The sequence below is a fragment of the Panicum virgatum genome, chromosome 1N (assembly GCF_016808335.1).
Source record: "Panicum virgatum strain AP13 chromosome 1N, P.virgatum_v5, whole genome shotgun sequence".
NCBI classification, from domain to species: domain Eukaryota; kingdom Viridiplantae; phylum Streptophyta; class Magnoliopsida; order Poales; family Poaceae; genus Panicum; species Panicum virgatum.
This window is the reverse complement of record NC_053145.1, coordinates 34,825,195-34,851,640: the sequence shown is the minus strand read 5'-3', so window position 1 is coordinate 34,851,640 and position 26,446 is coordinate 34,825,195. Positions and strand designations below refer to the sequence as shown.

The 26,446-nt window shown below is 48.8% G+C and overlaps 1 protein-coding gene and 1 pseudogene across 1 annotated transcript; both read left to right on the top strand.

Annotated features, from left to right (window-relative positions):
* The window catches only part of LOC120655681, a 28,834-nt pseudogene extending 21,258 nt beyond the window's left edge, over nt 1-7,576 (top strand).
* Nucleotides 7,577-8,134: 558 nt separating this feature from the next.
* LOC120653471 lies at nt 8,135-8,618 on the top strand. Its single transcript, XM_039931214.1, has one exon. The coding sequence runs from the start codon at nt 8,208-8,210 to the stop codon at nt 8,616-8,618; it is 411 nt and encodes a 136-aa protein (XP_039787148.1). The 5' UTR covers nt 8,135-8,207.
* The last annotated feature ends 17,828 nt before the right edge of the window (nt 8,619-26,446 follow it).

Genomic DNA, 26,446 nt, shown 5'->3' with positions numbered 1-26,446 from the left:
AAGTGGACGTACTCGACGGTGAAGTCATCGTACGTCGGAGCCGAGCCGTCGTCCACCGCCTTGTCCCACGCCCATCCTCGCCCTTCGTCGAACACAACGTCACGCGCCGTGCGCACATGTTGTCTCCGGGTCGAGAATGCGGTAGGCCTTCGAGACCTACGCGTAGCCGATGAACACTCCCGGAGTGCTCCTGTCATCGAGCTTGCTGATGTGGTCAAGCTCCTTGGCAAACGCGAGGTAGCCGAAGACCCACAGGTGGGAGACCGCCGGCTTATGCCCATGCCAAGCCTCATACTGCGTCATGTCATCGAGTGCCTTGGTGGGCGAACGGTTGAGGATGTAGACGGCCGTCACCACCGCCTCTTCCCAGAAGACGGCCGGCATCCCCCTCTGCTTGAGGACGGCCCAGGACATCCCCACAACCGTTTGGTTGCGCCGTTCGATGATGCCGTTCTGCTGTGGGCTATACGGCATGGTGTAGTGGCACTGGATGCCCTCATTCGTGCAGTACGCCGTGAACTCGCCCGCCGTTGTCGGTGCACAGCACACGCAACTTGCGGCCGCTCTCCGCCTCCGCAGCAACCTGAGCACGCCTGATGGCGTCCGCAGCCTCTCCCTTGCTGCCGAGGATCATCACCCACATATAGCGGGAGAGATTGTCGACGAGCAGCAGGAAGTAGCGCCGTCCTCCTGGTGTGGCCGGTGTCACCGGGCCACACAAAGTCCCCGTGCACGAGCTCGAGCCGCTCTCTAGCTTGGAAGCTCGCCTGCTGGGGGAAGGGGTGCCGCCTCTGCTTCGTCAGCACGCAGACGTCGCAGAGCTGCTCCACATGGTCGAGGCACGGGAGGCCTCGCACCATCTCCTTAGCGCCGAGCCGCTTCAGGGCCTCAAAGCGGTGGTGCCCAAAGCGCTCACGCCACTGCCATGCCTCGTCGTCCCTGCGAGCTGCAAGACAAATAGGCTGGGCCACCCCTATGTGGAGGATGTAGAGGCGGTTCTTCCCTTGAACCACCCTGGCGAGAAGCTGGAAACGATGGTCCCAGATGCGGAGGACCCTGCTGTCGATCACCATGCGTGAGCCGCTCTCATCGAGCTGCCCAAGGCTGATGATGGAGTTCCGCAGCGCCGGGATGTAGTAGACTCCGGTGAGCATCCGAAACTCTCCGGACTTGGCGGTGAAGATCACGGAGCCCACGCCCTTGATCTCCATGGCGGAGGAGTCCCCAAACCTGACGGAGCCACCTACGTCGGTGTCCAGGTTGGAGAAGAACTCCTGCCGTCCGGTCATGTGGTGCGTGGCGCCGGAGTCGAGGTACCAGCCGTCGATCCTGTCGTCGTCAGAGCCGTTGCCGAGGAGGACTCGGGCACGCGGCTCATCGAGGTCGAGTAGGGTGGTGGCGGACGGTGCCACCGGGTGCAGCTCCATGGCCCCATGGAGTAAGAGCAGAGCCGCCTCGTCATCCGGCTGGGCCTCCGCGACGTGGTCTTGGCCCCTACGCCTCTGCTGCGGGTAGTCCTTGGCCCAATGGCCGGGCCTACCACAGTTGTGCCAGGCGTCGTCTCGTGCCACCTTGGGCCTATCGGCAGCGCCGCCCTGAGCGCCTCCGCGGGCGCCGCCCTCGGCATGCCCTCGTGCTCCGGCCTGGGCACCTCCGCGCCCCCTGCGCGGCTTGCCGTGCTTGCAGTCACCAGCCGAGGAAGAGGGCTCCCCCTCTTCCTGTCACCGCGCCGGGCCTCCCACTGCTCCTGAGTGAGGTGGAGCTTCCCGCCGATGGAGATACCTCCCGAGGGAGGCTGTGGCTCGTCACTGTCGACGACCTTGAGGCGACCAATGGCCTCCTCGATCGTCATCGTGGAGAGGTCCAGCAGAGACTCGATCGAGCGAGCGGTCTGCCTGTACCTCTCGGGGACGCACCGGAAGAGCTTCTCGACAGCTCTCTCCTCGTCATAGGTGACGTCGCCGAACGTCACCATCTTCTGCAACAGAGTGTTAAGACGGAGAGCAAAGTCATCAACGCCTTCACCTGGCTTGAAGGCTAGGTTCTCCCACTCCTTGCGAAGTGCCTGCAGTGTGCACTTGCGGGCGCGGTCGCTGCCGATGCGAGCCGTAGCGATGGCGTCCCAGGCCTCCTTGGCAGTCTCCTTCTGGGACAGCGAGAACTGCATCTCAGGAGGGACTGCGGCGATGAGCGAATCCAGCGCCCGACGGTCATCGTCATAGTCGACGTCGTCGTACTGGACGGCATCCCACATGTGCCGCACCTAGAGCCGCACCCTCATCGCCGCAGCCCACTCGACGTAGTTGGGCTTGGTGAGGGTTGGCCACCCGCCACCGGGACCAACGTCCCGGACCACCGCCTGGAGGCCGTGGTAGCCGGGGGTGCCGCCGCGCGCGCCCCAGCCAAAAGCGCCGTCACCGCCGGGTGCGCGGACCCCTGGACCGCCGCTGGGCGCGCCTCCCTCCAGGCCGCCGCCGACAGGCGCGCCAGCCGCCGGGCGTGCCGGCCTCCAGGTCACCGCCGCCGGGGTGGGCTGCGGCCCACTGCGCGGTCCGCTCCCACGCCCTCTCCCTCTCCAGCTCCTCAAGGTCCCCGTCGGCGGTGGTGTCGCCGGCGATGGAGCCGCTGAGGCTGCCGCGCAAGGTCTCAACCTCGACCTCCGCCGCACGCACTGCATCCTCCATCTCCTCTGCCTCCACCTCCGCCCTGGCCGCCGTCAATTCCGCTGCTGCCAGCCTGGCCGCCCTCGCCGCTACTGCAGTGGCTTACGCCGTCGCTCGCCTGCGCTCCTTTGCCGCGGCGATCTCGGCGTCTCGCTGACGCCATGTGCTCGAGGCGACCGAGCGCCGAGACGGTGCGTCGGACATGGCGCGCCTCTAAGGGACTGCTGCATGGAGAAGATGCAGCCTCAGACGAGCTGCTGCTCGTCTGGTCGGGTGAGGAAAGGGGAGCTGGGGCTGCAGCAGGTGCTGCTGTGCTGCGCTATCTGCTACTGCTGCTGCGCTAGCTGCTGGTGAGAGTGGATGGGCTGCTTGGGAAGGAGGGGAACAAGAGATATCTAGCTTACAGGAAAGTACGGCCCTAATACCAGATGTTAGGAGCTCAATTTTCACTCTCATTGAGCTGAGAGGATGACACTCAGTGTCGGGGCAATTTTCTGGGGTTTTTTTTCATTCATTCAAACACAATGCCATGCCTTCCAACGGGAGGGGTGGCCACATATATATACAGCAAGCTGCTGGGCAGTCAATACTGCTAGTCTAAAGCTAGTCTAACTGCTATCCTAGAGAAGACACTAACTGCTGTCCTAGAGAGGACACTAAAGCCAGTCCAAGATGCTAAAGTGTGCTGCTATGGTCCATGCAAGGACCATGTGCTACAGCCCCATAAAGACCAAGAGGACACAAGAGTTATCCATCACCCTCCCTCCCCCTTGTCCTTCCCTCACCAATGTCTCCCTTTCTCTCTCTCTCACTTCACCTACATGCCACTCCCATTGCCGTTCGCACAACAACTGTTATGGGTGGTCAACTAGGCTTATTGGGCCATATGGGCCCAAGTACTGTACCGTCGCGGTACTGTAGTGCTGCCAGTACTTTAGGGTTTGTTAGGGATAAGATTAGAAGTCTTAGGGGTCAAGTAAGTCACTCTATATAAAGAGAGGAGATGTATCAATCTAATCAAGCAAGGAAGAAGAATCAATCCTAAATTCCCCAATTCTCTTAAGCCGCCGGAGCAGCAGGGTAGGGCAGGGCCTACCCTATCCTCTGTCGTGTCCAAGCTGCCGGAGCAGTAGGGCTAGACCCTGCCCTCTAGCGTGTGTCTACCCTAATGATCCAATATCCATGACATCTGGTATCATGAGTCAGGGATCCTTTCCCATGGCTTTTGCTGCCAATCCATCTATAACACAATCACCTTCTTGGTCTGAATTAAAAGACCAGCTAAGAAGGCTAATCCAAGCCAAATAAGAGCTCAAGGCTGAGGGTTTACGTCAACGCCAGGCGGCGCTGCGGCTCCAAGCAGCGGCGCGTGGATTCTTGGCGAGGCATCATGCACAGGTGGCGTGAGCGTGCACATCTCCTTCAGCGGTGGTGGAACAGCAGCTGCAAAGCGATGTCTATGAGGCTGATACCGCAGTCCCTTTGCGATTTTGGGGCCGACTGATCCCCTTGTTGCAGCCACTGCCATCTAGCAGCCCATATCGCTTCTCTATGAATTGCCCTACACGTGATGAGGCCCCTTTTCTCATGTTGCTGGCGTGCATTACTTGCACACATGCGGCTTGGAGCTTTTCTTATTCAGGAGAAGAGAGGGGAAATCAAGTCCCGTACATGGAAGGTTCGTTTCCTTGGGAGCCAGGAGGACAGGTTGCTGCATCTCGAATAAAAGGTTGTAATTTCATTAGCGTCCTAGTCCTAGCCAACAGTAAAATCAGCCAAGATGTAAAATGCTTGTTTTTAGGTTATAGGTTTGTGTTGGATCAAGTCAAGTTGTTGACCGGCGAGGGGTATGCTGCAGCTCGAGGACGAGCTGCTCCGAAAGGGGGGAGTAGTGTTATGGGTGGTCAACTAGGCTTATTGGGCCATATGGGCCCAAGTACTGTAGCGCCACCAGTACTTTAGGGTTTGTTAGGGATAAGATTAGAAGTCTTAGGGGTCAAGTAAGTCACTCTATATAAAGAGAGGAGATGTATCAATCTAATCAAGCAAGGAAGAAGAATCAATCCTAAATCCCCCCAATTCTCTTAAGCCGCCGGAGCAGCAGGGCCTACCCTGTCCTCTGTCGTGTCCAAGCCGCCGGAGCAGTAGGGCTAGACCCTGCCATCTAGAGTGTCTCTACCCTAATGATCCAATATCCATGACAGCAACATCCCCTTTCGGCGGCTTTGTGCAGCTTAGCCCCACAAGGGCTAGTCAAGCGCGTGGCCACAGTCACGGCCATTGGGTGCAGATCAGACGACGGCAGCTCGCTCCTAGATTGGGCAGTGGGGCACTGCTGCCATGGCGTTGCATGCCCGTTGCTGTGCGGAAACCGAGGTGCCGCGCCGGCCATCCGCCTCCCGCTCGCCCTCCTCCTTTATGACCCCTACTGCCCTCCCAAACCTAGCTTTCTTCCTCCACCATTACCACATTGCCACTGCCGGCCGGCATCATTTCCTCGCCTCCGGTGAGCCCCCTCCTCAATTCCTCACGCCCACAACTCCTCCCTCTACTCATTTGAGCCCTGACCCCCTCCTTCCTCACAACACACAGGCCCCCCAACGACGCGCTCCACCTGCCACTGCTGCCATCCGTCGAAACCGCCTCTCCGCTGTTGCTGGAATGGAGGGAGGGAGGTTTGGCACTCCTCGTGCGCTGCTTCCTCCAACACTTCACGGGCGGTGGTGCGTCGGGAATGGCGGCATTCTGTGGCGCGCACAGCTCGGTTGGCATTTCCTTGCGAGGCAACACCACCGCCGCAATGCAGCTACAGCCGTCCATCAGCATCTGCATCAGCGGGTCTAGGGATGCGGGCGAGCGTGGCGGTGAGGCGCTGGACGCTGCGGCGAGGGCAAAGCAGGAGGCGCGAGAGCTGCTGCAGTAGGTTGTGGGACGAGCCTCGTGCCCAGGCAAGGCAACACGCGGAGCTGAGAGTGCCTAGCGGATGCAGTGCCAGGCGCAGGAGGATCGGAGCTGTGCTGCGCGCATGCGCTCCGCAAGCATGCCGTGTGCGAGGTCAATGCAATGCTGCTCCAGGTCACATGCCTCGGCTGTCGGCACAAGTTTCACCCGCGGCTGGCGGATCGGGCATGGGAGAGGACATGGAGGAAAGAATAGAGAGGACAGAGATTGAATGATGACATAAATTTAGTGGTTTTTTTGCAAACGTTTGCCATTGTGGCTTGCCACGTCAGCTTTAGGTGCTCACGTGGCGCGTTTGGGACCTTTGATGGATCACTTAACACACGGTTTAGGGACTCAAATGAACGATTTAAGAGTTTGGGGATCTAGATGAAACCGCGAGACAAGTTTGAGGATCTGGAGTGCAATTTACTGTTAATACCTACAAGGAAATTTGTTGTGTTTCTTTTAGTTTGACTAAAACTTTTATGGAATATAGTTTTTAATTCCAAGGAAAACCATAGCATCTAGCATATTATTAATCCAAATTTCACAGAGCTACTCTATGTTTGTGCGGTTGAGGAAATTATTGCAAAAGTAAGAAGCATTTAGAAATAATTTCACAATGACATTAGAATCACAAAACTATACTTTTGTAGATTCAGTTTCATAAAACTACAATTCTATTACCACTCATAAAACTACATTTATTGTTGTCTCACATCGCAAAACTCCATTTTCGTCCAGCCATAGAAAGTGTGTAGTTTGTGACACAAAGCAAGGAACTTTTACTTGTGATTTTTGAAAGTGTTATTTTCTGATATAGAATAGCCATAGAAGTGTTGTTTTCTGATATAGAATGGCCATAGAAGTGTTGTTTTTGCAGTAGTTTATCCGTGTTTCAAGTCCCCCCTCCCCGGCAATATGTGTAGCTTTTAGAATAACCCCATTCTTATTGAGGAATGAAACAACCATCTTCATCGCATATGAATCCATATAAGGTTACTAGTATGTGTAACAGCTTGATACGATTTAATGACATCCCTGTAACAGCTCTATACAATTCCATTTTGGTGGTAAAAAAAAAACAAGCCTACACATTGACAAATCATGTGTGACTGATTCATTTTGAATGCTCTATTTGGTACAAGCCATCTTTTGCATTTGAGTGAGGTGGCTTACAGAATTAATATTATTAAACAGGGTGTTCAAGATATTATTGTGACTAACTCTACTGAATCTCGTGAATTAACATGCTTTATTTGGTGCACTTGGGATCTTTGTGAGAATCGATTTGGCTATTTATCCAATGCATATACAGGAATTCCTGTAGGGGTTGTGAATGTTAGAAATAATGCTTGTTTTCCATACAGGACCAATAGCCAATGTAACTTGCACACAGTTGAAAAGACAGACAAACCCATATGCAATATACATGCCTAACATGCTTGATTAGCATGAACAGACATACTTAAGCATTATTTATGGGTGTTGGTACGTGTTTAGCCTAGGTCCATACAATTTTCTGATTGGTCTTGCATATTTACGACAGGAACATGTCGGATGCTTCAACAGGTCCCTTTTCTTCAATTACCCCAACTACCGCAACTTGTTCCCCATTTGGGCTCTTGGCGAGTATCGTTGTCGCCTTGGTGCAAAGAAGAGGCATGGATCCATGTGAGGATAGAGCAGTGGAAGAATGTATAAGAGTATGATATGACCTATCGCTCTAAACAAATATACATGGTTTCCTAAAACACATAAGCAAAATGGATTTGCGTTCGTGTATCTCAGACATTCTATTGTATATAATGCAAGGTTATAAAGCTAGCTTGATGTTGTGTACTGTTGTATACCATCTTCTCCATGTTATGATGTTAAGTGCTACTTAAATTACAGAAGCAAAGTGTTGTGAGCTGTAAGCCTGTAACTATTTTTATCCTCTTCCTGTGATGAGATATACTCTTTACTGACGCGCTTCCTCCAACTATTTTTATTTTTCATCTCAACTTTGAACTCTGGTAACTTTCAAATTTTGTTTGGCTAGTGGTTCTAGCGTTGGTGCCGGGGGCTGTATGTACACCCCGATCACCAAGTAATGTGCTCCTTATTAGTCCTACGACTCGCTGCCCAGATTTGCAGTGCGCAGGAGTTCGTGTACGCATGTCATCTGTGCCGGCAGTTTTGCAACTCTCCGTGCACCTGTTTCCTTCACGCATGTGCTGAATTGTGGCCTTCGACATTGAGAAAATCATCGTTTGAAACTTGCATATGAACTCTGCTCCGCTTGCTCCTCCCATGGCTTGAAATCACCGTTTGGCTAACGAAAGTGCAGCTGAGCTGGCGCAGGCCTTCTCCCTGTTGTTCTGACTCGCCGTTTGCGCTACCACCGAAATGAACACGCGTCACTAGATGAGCACCTCCGCGATGTCACGGATGCATACGTGTTCCCCAGAAGAAGCGTCGTGAAGCCGTCGAAGCTGCTGCTATGTATGTACTCGCCGCGTCCCAGTGTCCGTCCACGCATTGCTCGCTTCACCTCCGCGAGCGCGACGACACCGTACGGCCTCCCAAGACGGCAAGACCTCACTCACCCACCGACCCATGGAGCAGATGCAGCGGCGGGCCGACACCGGCGACGCGCCGGCGAGCGCCCAGGACCAGCAGTCCCGTCGAGGTCCAGACAAGGACCAGCAGCAGCCGCGGCCGCAGGAGCCTTCTTCTTTGAACCCGGCGGCGGCGAGGCTGCTCCGCGAGGCCATCGTATCCCAGCCGGCGCCCGTGACGGGCTCGTCGGACATCCTCGCCTTCGCGCGCTCCGTCGACCGCGCGGACACGCCCCTCGAGAGTGACCCTCTCGCTTTCCTTGTGCTGTCAGCTTGCTTGCCTTTGCTTCATTTTCTTTCGTTCTTCCCCCATCTTGTCTTGTACTTGAACCGCAATAAAAAGGTCAACTCCCTTTGTCTTTCTTTTCTTCCTCGTCAGTTTGTTGGCCATTTCGGCTTGGAGAGATGATTACAGCAGCAGCTTGTTGTTCATCCAGCGTTGTTGTTATAGCCAAATTTCAACTGCAATTTGACGAATTCCTCTCCAATATATAATTTGGGCGAAAGTGAAGCAATCATGGCCCTGTTTGGTGCTGTTATTCGCGCCGATTTCATTCATCAATACATACACAAACACAAGTATTATTATGGCGCGGAAGAGTTTACCGGGACCCCGTAGATCTCATCGTACTAGCTAGCTAGTAGTACAAGTTCAATTATGCCATGATTTCTTAAGGCGGTTCTAGTTCTTGCGGAATCCGACACGCCTTGCTTACTCGATCCATAGTACGCGAGCAGAGCACTCGAGGGAAGCTTGGTCGGCCACGATCGGTCAGGCGACGGAGACGAGGGGGCGGGAGCAGAGGGAGCAGTAGAAGCGGCGGCGGATGCGGAAGCAGAGCGGGGCGTAGCAGAGCCGCGGCGCGCTCTCGACGTCCGCCGCCACCACGCCGCCGCCGCAGTAGGGGCACCGCCCGGGCGCCTGGTGCGTGGCCACCACGCGCTCCGGCTCGTCGCACAACACCAGCACGAGGCACATGTCTCCGCCGTCGGCTCCCTTCGCTTGCCTCCTTAGCTCTTCGATTCTCCCCTTCGCCGCCTCGCGCTTCCGGGAGCTTCCTTTCTCGGCAGCTGCTGCCGCTTCAGTTTAGAACGGGCGGTGTGGATTGGGACGGCGCTTTGGCCCGGTCGCTGTCTCCGTTTGGAGGTATGCATGCTTTTGTTCCTTCCAGGTCGGGACAAAAGCGGATTCGATCGTTGCGCGTTATGCACGCTGCGGCGACTATTGATTCTGTGGCACTGGAGAAGAAACTCTTGTGCTGAAATTTCACAGCGGTGTGGCGACTCTTTCTGCTTCGACGTCCGATCCGAGCGCCAGCTTACGCATGTTTCTTTGCGAGGGGAAAGAGATCTTTATAGATTAACAAGTGTCAGAGTTACAAGCATCAACCAGTAAGTGCTCAATACAACTAGGAATATTAGCAAGGAACATGGCCGAGCTTTTGGCACGCCTAGCATGTTGTGCAAGTTCATGAGCAATCTTGTTTTGATCTCACGTTCCCTTGGATATCCTCATCTGACCAAGCTTCTGTATCAACACCTTGCAATCCTGAACCATCGCTGTCAATCTGGATCGATCTCTTCCTCGATCTTTCAGTATTGCAATGCATGAGCTACAGTCTGTTTCCAACACCAATGGACCTTGAAACCAATTGTGAGCAGCAGTGAGACCTTCCTTACATGCCATCAATTTTGCATCTTCTGCTGCAGAGCATTGAAGCAGGAGTCGCCAACCAGACAATAGTACTTCTCCAGCTGCATTCCTAATCACCACACCTGCACTTGCTTCTCCAGTTGCCTCCACAAAGATGCCATCCACATTGACCTTGAGCCATCCTTCCTCAGGAGGAACCCATGCCCTTGCGGATTTTACATTGCTTGGGTCCATCCTTCTATGAAGATATTCATGACTAACATTTTTACCTTTAAGTTGCTGCTGCATTGGTTGTCGGATTTGGTATAATGTTTTGCACAATGCAGAAAGAGCTCTCAACGATCCCTCCACAGAATGCCTCTGGTCTCCATGGGTGATGGCATTTCTGTCATTCCAGTTCTTCCACAGCAGCATGATGAAAAAGCCTCTGTCCTGTTTTGGAAGTTTGTCCAGCAATTGCAGAAACCATTCCGGCCCATTTCTATGTAGCAATTCATCATCAGGTACTGACCACTCCTTCCTTGCTGCTTGTATTAAGTTCTTTGAATGTTGGCAGTCAATCACCGCATGGAAGGCATCTTCAGATCCCTCACCACAAATATCACACATATCTATCATGTTCATGTGTCTGTTCTTTTTATTGACATTTGTGGGCAGAGCCTCCTTGGCAAGACGCCAAGCAAAGACCTTGATTTTTGGAGGAGCATCATTGTTCCATATATTGCTCCATTGATTCTCCTTTTCTTGAAATTACTAGATGTTGCTGCGTACTCCGCAGATCGTAAATTATAGGCCAACTTGTAAGCACTCTTAACAGAAAAAATCCCTGATTTTTCCGAGTTCCAGGCAAGTACATCTTCCATCGGTCTAACTGGTAGTTGTATCTTTAGGATTTCATCAACATCGATGGCTGAGAAATTCTCTCTAAGAAGATTAATGTCCCACTCTTTATTTGGCGAAATCAAATCTGACACCCATCAGACACTTGATCTTCTTCTTCTTCTTGTGATTGGTTTCAGGCTATATTCCCTAGGAATCCAATTATCTCTCCATATCCTGATTGATTGCCCATTTGCAACCCGCCAGATTGCACCTTTCTTTAGCAGTTCAAGTCTATACTCTATTGCTTTCCAAGTGGGCGATGCATTACTTGGAAAAGCTGTATCAGTAAGTTTCCCTTGTCGCTAATATTTAGCCTTTAGAAGTCGTGCGCATAGGCTGTCAGGGTAGTAGATCAATCTCCATGCCTGTCTTGCCAGAAGTGCCTGATTGAATAACTTCAAGTCACGGAAACCCATTCCCCCTATCACTTTTGGCATTATCATCTCCTCCCATGAACACCACTGCACCCTGCTTCTCCCATTTGATGCTCCCCACCAATATTTCCTAATAAGCCTCATATAATCCTCACATAGCGTCGTCGGCAATTTAAAAACACCCATACTGTATGTTGGTAGCGCTTGGGCCACCGATTTAATTTGTACCTCTTTTGCAGCCTGTGATAAATTCTTATCACTTCAGTCAGCCATTCTCTTCCCAAAACGAGCACTCAGTGGTTGGAACTGATCACGCTTCATTCTCCCCTCCGGCGTAGGAAGTCCAAGATATTTAGTCTCGAAAGCTCCCTTCTGCAACTGTAGCACGCCACGAACCTCCGTTCTGGCATCTTGGGGACAACCAGTACCAAACAATATAGAGCACTTATCTAGGTTGATCAACTGACCTGTACTTCGAGTATAGTCAGATAACACTACTTTAATGATATTGGCCTGCTGGGGATCTCCTTTGAAAAACAAGAGGCTATCATCTGCAAACAACAGATGGGTAATGAGCGGTGCTTGCCGACAAATACTAAGAGGCCGAAGGTTACCATTGGCAACCTGTTTTCTAAGAAGTGCAGACAATCCATCAGCTACCAAAAGGAATAAGTATGGGGATAAAGGGTCCCCTTGTCTGAGCCCCCTTGTGGGTTTAAATTTCTGATGTGGAACACCATTGAAATTTACGGAGAATGATACCGTAGTGACGCATTGCATGACCCAGTTTACCCAACGGTCTTGAAAACCCAGTCTGATCATAGCTCCTCTCAAGTACTCTCAATCAACCCTGTCATAAGCTTTGGACAAATCAAGCTTGTAGGCGCAAAATTGCTAAGCATTTGTATTGCCTTGATTGATGGCATGTATACATTCAAAAGCAATCAAAGCATTGTCTGTGATCATCCTTCCTGGCACAAAAGCACTTTGATTTGGTGAAATTATCTCTTCTAAAATTGGCCGCAAACGATTCACAAGGCATTTTGAGACTACCTTGTAAATGACATTACAAAGGCTAATTGGTCTAAAATCTTTCAGCACTTCCGGATCCTTTACCTTTGGTATGAGAACAATAAGTGTATCATTTACTCCTTCAAGCATTGCTCCGGATTGAAAAAAAAACTTGCACTGCATTAATGACATCTTCCTTTAGTACTGCCCAATTATGTTGGAAGAAACGTCTCGGAAAACCATCAGGTCCTGGGGCTTTTAGTGGCCCAATTTGAAATAAGGCATCAGAGATCTCTTCTGCTGAAAACTGTCTGCACAAACTTTCATTCATTTCCTCAGTCACAACAGTATCCAGGAGGTTTAGGAGGATAGCAGGGTCCAAACTTGTATCTCTCTTATAAAGGTCCCCAAAAAAGTCAGTAGCCAGCTTACGCATGTTGCATTCCACCAAAACATTTACACGCTCGGCATGCAATTCTTTCTGTGTTTCTTCTTTTTACTTGATACAATACAAATATTTGTATTAACGAAGAGTGAATAATGGAGGACGTACTACTTTATGAGCAAGAAACATTTAATGGAACAACCTACTTACGTCATGCAATATCTTGTATTGATAAAAGAATTCTCAAATAACAGTTGCAACATTAGAAAATTACAATTGCAACATATATTGATACAACATCCCAAATTACGGTTGCAACACATCTCATATTGATACAAAATCTTATATTACGGTTGCAACATCGCAAACTCATAGCTGCAACATCATATAATCACATTCGCAATGTCTCATATTGATAAAAGAAATCTTAAATCATGGCTGCAAGACTATAAAATTGCAGTTGCAACATCTCAAATTAATTAAAAAAATGCTAAATCATAGTTGCAACATCATGAATCGCAATTGCGACATCATCAAAACACAGTTGCAACGTAACATCACAATTCATCTCACGAGGAAGGTGGATTCCAGCTACCATCGTTTCTTCTTTCTTCTTGATTCTTAGACAGATCCGGCCATTGGGATACAAGGGAAGGACTGGTTACCCCTGTTAATTCTTACGGATCCACTAGGAGTATATCAGTGGGTTACAATACGACTAACTTGAGTACAACCGTTCTTCTTTCTTCATGAGTCTTAGACAGATCCAGCCATTGGGATACAAGAGAAGGACAGGTTACCCCTGTTAATTCTTACGGATCGACTCGGATTAGATCAGTGGGTTACAACATGACTAACTTTGTTTGAAATTGTGTGAGTTTTATTTTGAATTAAGACATTCAAATTAAAACCAAATGCTAACCCACCTCTAACTTCCATGGGCCTAAACCTGCTAACTAAACTAGCCCTTTACCTACACCAACCCTATCCGAAACCTCCTAACCTACTCCAGCCTGGCCCAGCTTCGCGCACGGCTCGCACCACCAGCTCAGCCCAGCCTCGGCCTACTACCGCGCTAACCCGCACGGCCCAGCATGCCGGCCCAACCTAGCGCCACCACTGCACCCCTCTCTCCTCCTTCTGACCCGCTGACGAGCTGGCCCCGCGTGTCAGCCGCCCTTTCCCCTATTTTTCTTCTTCCCCGTCGCCGCTCGCCTGCCTATCCCGCCAACGCCGCTCTGCCCCGCTCGCATCAGCGCTGCGCTTGCGCCTCCACCTGCTCCCGGGCATGGCCGCCACCGCTCCGCGACAAGGGAGTGAAACTGCCTGCGCCGAGCCCCAAAACCCTAGCTTTTTCACGTACCGCGGATTCCCGCCACGTCGACCCCGCGCAGTCGCGCACGCCCCCAAGCTGGACCGACGATCCTCAACATCCGTGCCGAGCCGAGCCCTCGCGCGAGCCCTATAAAGCCCCCTCCGCAACCACCGCAAACCCTAGCCACCTCTACGGTGATTTTCCCTTGCCGCCGCCACAAACCAAGGAAATAGAGGAGGAGGGGAAGAGAAGCAGAGCAAGAGGAGGAGCTCAGAGCCGAGGAAGGAGAAGAGGAAGGAAAGGAGGAGAAGGGAAGTGGAAGGAGGAGGAGCTTGCCGCCGCCACCGCACCAAGGAAGGGAGAAGCCGAGGAGCAGGAGTCGGAGAGGACGCCGCCACCGCCATCAGGACCCCCTTCACCGCGCCGGCGCCTGTACGGCTACGCTGAGGTCCCCGCGCAGCACTGCACGGCATTGTCCTCGCCTGCGTCACCTCGCCACGGCACCGAGCCCCTTCGTCCTCGAACCCGACTAGTGAGCCCGCCCCCGTAGCCGCCCATCCACCCTTCTTACAATCCGGCCGCCGAGTGCCGCCATCAAACCCTCCATTGACGACCCTAGACCACCGTCCCTTGTTTTTTTTCTGCAGGAGCCTTCGCTGTTGTAGCCCTCGGCTGCTGCCATGCACACCCCATCTGTCTTGTCGCCGTCGAACCACCTGCACACCGCTTCATGGGCACAATTGCGCCACGCCGTGGCCATGCCTCGGCATGCGCACACACCTGTGTCGGCCAAAGGCAGTGCCTTTTGGCCCTCTGCAGACACACACGCGCCACAGCCATAACTGCTGACCGCCGTCGCTGCACCCGCGCCGCCGTGTTGCACAAGCAAGCATGGCCACGCTGGGACCCTAGGGACCAGGTGCTCGCGCGTGCGTTCTCAACCCCAAGGCAAGGCGACGCCTTCCGCTGTCACCGCAGCGAGCCTCCGCGCACCCACCTGACCCGGCCAAAGGACCAAGATTTTGCCTTGTCGTGCGCCGAACACCGCCACCGGCGTGCTGTGGCCTCGCTACCGCTGCGTCGAGCACGAACCCGACCAGCCCTATCTCGCCCTCGCCTCGCCGGCTCGCCATGGCCCTACTGCACGCGAACACGACCACGCCGCCGCACACACACAAGGCCAGACTAGCACAACCTGCACTGGATCCCACCTTGCCACACCTGATCCGGCAATCCACTGATATGCGGGCTCCGCTTGCCGGTGAGGGAAGGAAAAACCTGCCCGTGGACCCGCCCTGTAAGAGAGAAGAGAGAGTGAGAGAGCCGATGGGTTGTGGCCCATTTTTCTTCAACCCATCAAGCCAAGTCGTTTTGAGCCAAGCCTGAGCCGACCCATGGAGCTGAACCCTAAAGCTGAGTCGGCCCATTTAGCTTTCAGCCCAGGAACCAAGCAAACCATTTTTCTTTTACTTTTAAAACCCCGACTGACCAATGGGCCCATCCGTCAGTGATGCAGTTTGACCAACATGTGCACCCAGCTGACCCTGTTGACTCGCGGACCATTAATTTGGTCAACATTGACCAGTCAACAGTGACGTCAGCAATAACCATGCTGACATCAGTGTTGGCGCGTGATCTGGGCCAACAAACGAATGCGCATGGTCACGCGGCGCGAGGAAGAGCTCGATGTGGCTCTTTCTGCGTGGAGCGGTCAGACCGGTCAGAGGGACCGGTTAGACCGGTCACCGGGGTAGAATGGCGAAGTCCGACGAACTCTCGCCCGGGAGGGACCCCGTCAGGGCAGGCGCACACAGGGGTGTTCTAGGTCGGCAGGCCACCTAGAACGCATTCAGACGTCACGGAGACGAAAGAAAAACAACTGATAGGGGTTTGGAAGAACTAGGGTTTGGAGAATAAAAAAGTAATCCGAAATAAAGGAAAGTAATGTATTGATATGTTTTTTGATCGATTGGATACCCTCAATCGGCTGTGATTCTTTATATTTGTAGGGTGGGTAGACTTATCTCACAAAAAAACCTTTTACAAATCTAAATCTATAAAAATCTGTAGTTGTACTCGGACTCTGTTTGGACCGGTCAGACCGGTCGGTCGTGTCACACCGGCTCCAACCGACTCGGCCGGTCAGACCGTCAAGTCATACCGGTCAGACCGATCTCTACCAATCTTGGTCATCAACATATACCCCTCTATTCTTTGGCAAAACTTGCATGCCAAAGAACACTTCTCTGGACCAAAATTGTCTAAGGACGATGATCAACATTACATCGGCCATTTTTTGTGCTAAGAGCGATAAAAAATTATCGGCAATGTCTTGCTTTTCTTCAAGTTGATGATGAAACAATTTGTTTCGGCCTCCAAACTTTTTTCATGGCCACCGGCTTTGTTGGCTCGATTTCCACTTATTGCTCCATCGATTCTTGATTGCGTAAATGTTGCAGACTTTATTTTTGGGTATGAGACAAGTCTGAGGGACACCACCTTTGCTGTAAGTACCTTGAATCTTTGCTGCAACCAAAATCTTTTTTGATCAGATTATTGCTAGCAACAATCGGTCTTTGTGATGAAGCATGATTTGGATGCATAGGAGGATATTGAATGTAATATGATTGCTTATGCATCCTACTATAATCCAACGGCGTATAAAAATAAGCTTGAAACCAGGAAGCAATCAGCCCATAATTTGCAGCAACATAATTACCTTGATGTGGACAACAAATCGATTGCTCTTGATGTTTTGATGATGATCTCATATCCTTGGCTTCATCTGGCTGCTTCTTCTTCTAAGTAGCTCCCTGCTTCTCATATTTTGCCAAGAATTCCTTAAAATCCGGTCTTATCTTGCTCTTGGAGGAACTCTCAGGTTCATTGGACGCACCGGTGAGACCGGTCTTGGTACCGGTCAGACTAGAATGCTAGGAAATCGACACTTTGACTGCTAATTACGGTGTGAAACTAAGTCAGTTTACAAAACTAACTCCATAAACACTGCGTTAGGAACTCTGAAGAATCTAATGAGGCCTTTGATTGTGTGATTAGAGGATGGTACTGTAGCATCACTGTAGCCAACCATCGATTAATTACCGTCATTAGATTCGCCGCGAAAAGTTACACCCATCCCTGAAGAGGTTTTGAAAATAGACTTCATATAGTACTCCATGCATACGAGATTTTTTCTCGACTTGTGTGTGCTAAGGAACCGTGGCTGGAACCATGGCCATTTATCGGCGATTCTAGCGCCCGGACGTCCGAGATTAGGATCTCACGTCGGACGCCCGCTCCAACATGATCCAGTCAAAAATCATGTTGCGTCCAACATTCGGTCTTTTGCAACATAAGGATACAATATATGCAACATCGAAAATGACATTTTGCAACATCCAAAATGACCTTTTGCAACATTAAAAAATCCGATAGGAATAATGGTTCACTTGCACCTCATCTCGGGATATCCAATCCCCGCCGCAACATCAAGCCATGTTGCATGCAACATCGCGGTTCATTGCAACATAGAGAAATAATATCTGCAATATCAAAAAATATCTTTTGCAACATTGAAACATCCAGATGAGTTTTTGCAACATTTAGATAAAACGCTTGCAATAATTATTCAAAATAGCTGAAACAATTGAAACATATATTTGCAACCCAACATTATGTTGTTGTTTAGGCAAGTAGAGACTCAACTAGTACAGCACCTCAACTCCAAAACCAACCCGTACAACATCCAAAATCATCTATTGCAACAAGCCCTGCACCACCACGTTGGCAGCTCTGCCGCACAGCCTCGTGCTGCTGACGGGTGCCACCGCGCCGCGCTGGGCCGTCGAGCACCTCGCTGAAGCACCGGACCTCCTCCTCGCAACGATCTGCGCCATGCTACCAGGCGCCGCCGGCCATCCACGGCGTCGAGGCTCCTCCGCTCCTCACCACGCTGGTCTGCGCCATGCCGCCGGGCGCCGTCTCACATCGCGACAACCGGGGCGCCGCCACGCTGGAGTTCCTCCACGCGCAGCTCCACCGCGCATGTCCGTGTCGAGCCAACAAGCTGCCTTGCATCTCAAGGAGCTGCGCTTCCAAGGGGGCCCTCGACGTCGTCGCCGGCGCTGGCACGACTCATGAGGGATACAGAGGTGTCACGAGTCCTCTGAAAGGAATCGGGTGTTCGTAGCCAAAAAGGGAGAGGAGGTGAATTAGACAAATTAAAATTCTTAATCTCAAGCTCCAACTATTTGCACATAAATTAAATTAAGACATGCTATTTAGATGTGCAACTAGTGTTCAACTAGTGTGAAAACCTTCATCCCAAAAGAATTATGCAACATATAGCCAATTCTATCAAGATTTTACTCTAGAAAGTAAAGGCACATAAAGATTGCAATAAGTAAATACGGAAGCTTAAAGAAGGGATGAGAGAAAGCAAACTCTTGTGACATGAAGAGTTATCCCGTGGTTCGGTTGGCCACAAAGGCACACCTACATCCACGTTGTTGAAGCACTAACAAAGAGTATTGCTTCTCGGCCACCAAGTCTCTTCCGTAAACACAATAACGGTCACCTTGGCCCCGGGTTTCACTAAGGAGCTTCTCCACCATGGAAGAGGGTCTCCACATCCCCCGCACAAAATTTGTCGTCGCCGCTCCACACCAAGCCGGAGGGTCGAAGGCGTGCCGGTGAGTCACCAAGACTCCAAAGATGGCCGGCTCACTGAGATACACTTTGGTTCACTCAAGAACCTGCTCACAAGGTACACAATCTTGCCTTTCACTCACTAAGGAGCTAACCTGGCACTACCTATCTCAATTTGGTGCTAAGGACTAAAGATTTGAACACTTGAGCTCTAGGATGGCTTGGAGATATTTTTGAATGTGTGTGGGTCTTCTCTGAACTCCAGCCAACTTCAAATGACCGGGGTAAGGCGCTTATATAGGCCACCAAGTCGAACTAGCCGTTTTGAGCCATTACAGCTTTTTCTGCGCAGGCGTCGGATAATCCGACGTAGCTCTGTGAAGGTTGTCGGATCATCCGACCCCACTGAGATTCCCCTGGTGGCCGTTACCATTTGCAACTTTTGCTGACATCATTTATCCGATCTGTTAGTCCGACGTGCTCTGAATCACAGGTCGGATAATCCGGTGCTGCTGCTTGAATTTGAATTCCATCGCAACGGCCACTGATCATTGCTCCTGTGTATTTGTCCGACGCTCAGAAATATTCACGTCGGATCATCCAGTCCAACAGAGAGAAAACTATTCTGAAAACATGCTCTCTGGTACATCATCCCAGCATTAATCCGACATCCGACATGCAATATATAGGGTTGGATAATCCGGCTTCATTGAAGTGTTTATCCGACCTGAGGGTTTCGAATAATCCGAACCCACTGAGTTTTGCAGAACTCGTCCATTTCAGCGTTTCTTTGAGTTCTTTCTTCGTGTTTTGCTTTGCTAGAGCTTTTTGCTTCATTCTTTGGACCTGATGAGATACACACGATAAACACATTAGTTTCATTGATTGCGTTGTCACTCGATCACCAAAATCACTAGAAATGACCTAAATGGGGTCATATTCGTTACAATCACCCCTTTTGGGTGATTGATGACAACACAATCAAAGCAAGCATAAATTTACAAAAATTGATAAATTGAACCACTTACACTTGCTTGGATGCTTACCACCATCCAATGTCGGCTTGGCCTCCCTCTAAATCCATGATTTCTCCCTTTGCTTCTCCCCATATTTCTCCCCCATTTGGAAGACATTCCTCCCCCTTTGGGAGTTACTTGCTTTGAGCCATATTTCTCCCCCTTTGCAGTCAAATCACCTAAAAAGGCCTTGAAAAATAATATAGCTCAAAAGGAAAAGTTAGTAGCCTAGTGAGTTAGTTTCATGAGTCATGATCCATGTGTATGATATCGATGAAGATATCACTTGAATGATTACTAAGGTTGGATCATAAAACATGAAACTTGCATGATATGAGCTAAGCTTTCCACAAGTATGTGCACAAAATGATAATGTGAAAATCAAGTGCACAACTAGGTATTTAGACCAAGAAAGCTTAGATCATATCATGCACGGAGGTAGCTCTAAAGGATAAAGAAATGATAAAGATACCAATTGAATGAGTTTTAGAGCCTTGCAAACCTCCGGGGGTAACTTAGTTACCTTGGTTGTACCACTTGAAAGAAGAAGAGTGAGAGGCACTTGGGCACACCAAGATGAATAAATGTATGAGCACATAGCCGATGAACTTAGATATGGAAATTTAAGTTTACTAGAGCATGGCTTAATATGCATGAAAGCACACTACTTTATCTAATCACTCTTATAGAGTTGTTAATTCACATTGAGCGTGAATAACGTTCTCTTAAAGTGTTAACTACGGAAAGAGACTACAAAAGATAAACGTGCAAACATGTTAGTCTCCAAAATCACAAACTATAGGATAAACTCCTCCTAAATGTGTGCATTTAGTGTTTGAATCACCAAGAGAAAGTATGCACATTGTTTGTGACAGCAAAAGAGAAGTTTACCCTATAGCTTGTGTTTATGGTACAAAAAATAAAACACATACCTCATGAAGTCTAAGTATCATAAAAGGGTAACCACGTGTAGCTTTCTACATACTTATCAAACTATGTAGGTTGCTCATGGGTTAGATAACGACATAAGCAACCCACCATATATAACATTAGGAAATGCAATGCATCCAAACATCCTAACAAAAAGCAATGGTGCTACATGATGCATGAATTGAAATTTAGCTACCATTACCTTATGAGGGACTTGGACACCAAAATTCCAAGTTGTGAGCTTAGCTTCTTTGGCATGAATCTTCTCATCATCTTGTAAGCTAAGCCTCCAAATCCTCCGAAGCCGATCCTTGGGCTTCAAGTATCATTTGGAACCCACACCATTTGAGGCACATTCATGTTGGTGATGACTTCCTTGGGCACTTAAATGGAGCGGTTCAAACTCCAATCCTTTTTCCCAACTTTGTGGGCAACCACCTTGCAATTGCTCTTCTTCTTGATCACATAGGTGGTGCTCTTGCTTTTATTCTTGCGGTTGGGCTTGGTGTAGATGAGAGAACTCTTGATTGTGATCTTCTTCTTGTTCTTCTCATCCGAAAGCTTCTCCTTTGGTTGAGGACACTTGTTGGACTTGTGGTGTTCTTAATGGCACTTGAAGCATGTCACAATGGATCTCTTCTCAAGCTTCTTCACCATGTCTTTACGGTTATCTTGAGAAGGTTGGACAATACTCTTGACCTTCAATCTTGCCAAGTCCTTCATGAGCCTTTCCACTTCTTGTTTGAGCTCATCATTCTCTTTGGCAATGAGATTATCACATGATCCAACAACAATATTATCATAGTTCTCATTGCAAGGGTTAGAGAAAAATTCATCAATTAAATCAATGCAAGAAGTTGAAGCATCTACCTTAGATATTGGAATTGCACAAGGGATAGATTGCTCCGTTTCTAAAGAGTCATTAGTTTCTTTAGTGATGCTCTCAATTTTTAATTTGAGCTCTTCATGCTCCTTGCTAAGCATTTGGAATTTGCGCAACAAATTGTCATAATTTGTAACAAGAGTAGCATTAAGATCATTAAGAGCATTATATTTTTTAGATTGTTTCTTAATTGCTCTTTGGTGCTCATGTACTAAATCAAGAAGCTCTTCATAGAAAGAAGAGTCAGAGTCATCATCACTTACATCGCTTTCCATACCTTTAGCCATAAGGCATATGTTGGATGATGAAGCCGCGCCCGTGTTGAAGCGGGTGATGAAGGTCTTGTTTGACTCATCACTTGAGCTTGTGCTTGATTCTTCACCACCACTTGTCCATTCGCCAAGCACGACGAAGGCCTCTTCCTTGGGCTTCTTCTCCTTCTTCTTCTTGAATCTCCTCTCAATCTTCATGAGTTGATTGTGAGGCCCATCTTTGAGAAAGACCATGTACATCATCAAGTTGATCTTTTTCAAACTTTTATTCATGATCTTCACTTACTTGAAAAGCTTGGGGGCATGACATCTTCATCACTTGAGGAGCATTGGCTTTCTTCCTCTTCACTTGAGTTTCTCTTGATTGTCATCTTCTTCAACAACCTTTCTTGTTTGCTTGTGAGAGCGCTATGAGTTGGTGAAGAAGGTGGAGCTCTTGGCTTGATGTCATTGCGAAGCTCATGGGCGGTCACCTTGTTGAGGACTTCATTTGGTGTCATTATTGAGAGAACTTTCTCACAATGAATAGTGTCACCAAATCATATTCCGGCCTTCGGAGAGAGTGAAGGATCTTGCGAATGAGCTCCGCGTCATCAATTTCTTCACATCTATGGAATTAATCTCATTCACAAGAGTATTCAACCGTGAGTACATAGATTCGGCATTCTCATCATCAAGTTGCTTGAAAACATTAAACTTATCAATGAGAACATGATATTTTTCATTTGCAACATCATTTGTGCCCCCATGATTCTCATTAATAGTTTTCCAAAGATCCTTAGTATTTTCACAAGCAAAAACACAGCTGAACACGATGTCACCAAGAGAGCTTAAAATAGCATATCTAGCAATAGTATTAAATTGTTCCTCTTGTTTATCTTTATTTTTCATGCCCTCACTAGTTACTCTCCAAACGTTTAGGCCCTTAGTTTGGAGATGGGATTGCATTAAAATCTTCCATCGTTGGAAGCCCGTGCCTTCGAACCGTGGAGGAGGTCCTAAAAAATCTATCCCTTTCCCCCGATGAGCTAACTCACTAGGCGGTGAAGCCTAATACCAATCCTATGAGTCGGTAACACAAATTGCTAATGAAATTGGCTTTTTTTGTTAGAGATGTGAGTCCCGGCTCTGATACCAATTGAAAGAAATCGGGTGCTTGTAGCCTAAGAGGGGGAGGAGGTGAATTAGGCAAACTAAAATCCTTAACCTCAAGCTCAAACTATTCGCACATAAATTAAACTAAGACATGCTATCTAGATGTACAACTAGTTTTCAACTAGTGTAAAAACTCTCATCCCAAAAGACTTATGCAACCTATAGCCAATCCTATTAAGATTCTACTCTAGAAAGTAAAGGCACACAAAGATTGCAATAAGTAAATGCGGAATCTTAAAGAAGAGATGAGAGAAAGCAAACTCTTGTGGCACGAGAATTTATTCCGTGGTTCGGTTAGCCACAAAGGCACACCTACATCCATGATGTTGAAGCACTCACAAAGAGTATTGCTTCTCGGCCACCAAGTCTCTTTCGTGAACACAATCACGGTCACCTTGGCCCCGGGTTCCACTAAGGAGTTTCTCCACCATGGAAGAGGGTCTCCACGTCCCCCACACAAAGCTTGTCATCGCCGCTCCACACCAAGCCGGAGGGTCGAAGACATGCCGGCAAGTCACCAAGACTCCAAGGATGGCCGGCTCACCGAGAAACACTTTGGTTCACTCAAGAACCTGCTCACAAGGTACACAAACCTTGTCTTTCACTCACTAAGGAGCTAACCTGGCACTACCTGTCTCAGTTTAGTGCTAAGGACTAAAGATTTTAACACTTGAGCTCTAGGATGGCTTGGAGATATTGTTGAATGTGTGTGGGTTTTCTCTGAACTCCAGCCAACTTCAAATAACCGGGTTAAGGCGCTTATATAGGTCACCAAGTCGAACTAGCCGTTTTGAGCCGTTACAGCTTTTTCTGCGCAGGCGTCGGATAATCCGACGTAGTTCTGTGAAGGTCGTCGGATCATCCAACCCCACTGAGATTCCCCTGGTGGCCGTTACCCTTTGCAACTTTTGCTGACGTCATTTATACGACCTGTTAGTCCGACATGCTCTGAATCACAGGTCGGATAATCCGGTGCTGCTGCTTGAATTTGAATTCCATTGCAATGGCCACTGATCATTGCTCCTGTGTATTTGTCCGACGCTCAGAAATATTCACGTCGGATCATCCGGTCCAACAGAGAGAAAACTATCCTGAAAACATGCTCTCTGGTACATCATCCGAGCATTAATCCGACATCCGATGTGCAATATATAGGGTCGGATAATCCGGCTTCATTGAAGTGTTTATCCGACCTGAGGGTTTCGGATAATCCGAACCCACTGAGTTTTGCAGAACACGTCCAATTCAGCGTTTCTTTGAGTTCTTTCTTCGTGTTTTGCTTTGCTAGGGCTTTTTGCTTCATTCTTGGGACCTGATGAGATACACTTGACAAACACATTAGTCACATTGATTGCGTTGTTACTCAATCACTAAAATTACTAGAAATGGCCTAAATGGGGGCATGTTCGTTACACCCTCGATGCGGGTGCGCGGGCGCGTGGTACAGAACTGCCGGTGCAGGGAGGGGGAGAAGAGAGAAGGGGAATGAGGAGGAGCCAAGGAGGGTCGCCGGTGTGGGCGGGGTCGCCGGGGCGTCTTGGGCTCCGGCCTTTGCGCGGGGTGGCGTTGGTGTAGCGCGGGCAAGCGTGGGGTGGCGGGTGCGCAGCGCGCGGGCGAGTGTGGGGCTGCAGGGCGTACGGTGGCCGCGGAGGGCAGCGCGTTTACGAGCATTTCCGTTTATTTATGGGATTAAGTTAGGGTTTGGTTATGTGGGCCATTAGATGGGTCTAGGTTTTAGGCTAGGATTTGGACCGAGTTTCTGGCAGAAAATTGGGCCAAAGACTTGAGATAAACTAGTCAGGTTGGCGCGCTACGCGCGCCTATACCAAAAATATTGACCTAAAATATTAATGGAAAGATATTATTCGCTACTATGTTCGAAGCAACATCGTATCGATGTATTGAGTTGAATTTAAAAATTACAGTAAAGCCGTATAGTAGTTTAGAGCCTGAGAGCGCGCCAATCTCAAGTATTCTAGTATAGAGGTACATATAATTTTTTCTTAGGAATTAGTTTTTTTTTGTGTCAGTAGGTATAGTTTGATTACTTTAGTAGGAAAAAAAGTAAGATTAGAAATGAATGAACAGTTCAAGTATATTTTGTGAGTTTACGGATGGAAACCCAAAGCCAAAAAGTAGTAGAACTACCACATGTGAATGTAGTATACAAAGTTTAGTTATTATTTTTATATGTAGGAAGTAGTTAAATATATTTTGTATTGTCAAGTAATGGAAGGAAAATAATTTTTTAAGATAAAAAGGCTCAATAGAACCGTGGGCCCCACGTGGGTCCCGTCTGAATAGCACGTGGGTCCCACGTGGGTCCCGTCTGAATAGCACGTGAGTCCCGCCTGAATAGTATGTGGGACCCGCATAAACCGTGCATGGGTCCCATGTGGGTCCCATCTGAATAGTATGTGGGACCCGCATAAACAGTGCGTGGGTCCCACGTGGGGCCACGACTCACGAAATCGCTCCGATTCTTGGAACTTTAGTATAGTAAATATATACTAGTTGGGTTGGCGCGCTACGCACGCCTGTACCAAAAACATTGACCTAAAATATTAATGGAAAATTATTGTCCGTTAATATGTTCGAAGCAACATCGTATCGATGTATTGAGTTAAATCTAAAAATTACAGTTAAGCTGCATAATAGTTTAGAGTCTAAGAGCATATCAGTTTCAAGCATTCTAGTACAGAGGAATAGATAATTTTTACTTACAAATTCTTTTTTTTGGGTCAGTAGGTATAGTTTATTTACTTTAGTAGGAAAAAAGTAAGATTAGAAATGAATGAACAGTTCAATTATATTTTGTGAGTTTGCGGAGGGAAATCCAAACCCAAAAAATAGTACAACTACCACATGTGAATATAGTATACAAAATTTGATTATTATTTTTGTATGTAAAAAATATTTAAATATATTTTTTATTGTCAAATAATGGAAGAATTTTTTTTTACAAAAATAAGGAGACTAAATTAATAGAACCGTGGGCTCACGTGGGTCCCGATTGAATAGTACGTGGGTCCCGCCTGAATAGTACGTGGGACTCGCATGAATAGTATGTGGGGACCCGCATGAACAGTGCACGTGGGTCCTGCCTGAATAGTACGTGGGTCCCGCGTGGGTCGCGTCTGAATAGTACGCGAGCCCTCGTGGGTCTTGCCTAAATAGTACGTGGGACTCGCATGAATAGTATGTGGGACCGCATGAACAATGCACATCCCCCAAGCATGAACAGTGCACGCCCCCGTGGGGCCAGATCGCACCGGAGATCTCCAAATCTTGGCCGCTTAGTATAGTATATTAATTAATTAATTCTAAGATTAACTGTGACCAATTATCTCCGGATTTACGTATACGGGATACGAAATAAATTCGAGGCAAATTTATTTCCGGAATAGTAGGTATGCTTGAATTTCTCAGAAATTAGGATATTTCCCAGAATGCGATTTCATGTCGGGAAACGGGTCGAAGAAATTGAGATTAATTTCTTGAATTAATCCATGACTAAATAATCCGGAATAACTCGTACACAGTGCAAAATAAATTCGAAGGAATTTATTTTACGGTTTATCAGTACAAGTGATTTTCCCTGAAAATCAGCCTACTTGCCCGGGACGAATTCCAACTGCGACGGATCGATCCGATAGCCAGGAAAATAAGCCAAAATTCTGAGGGGGTCACCGGAGTTTAGCGGAGGCTTGATT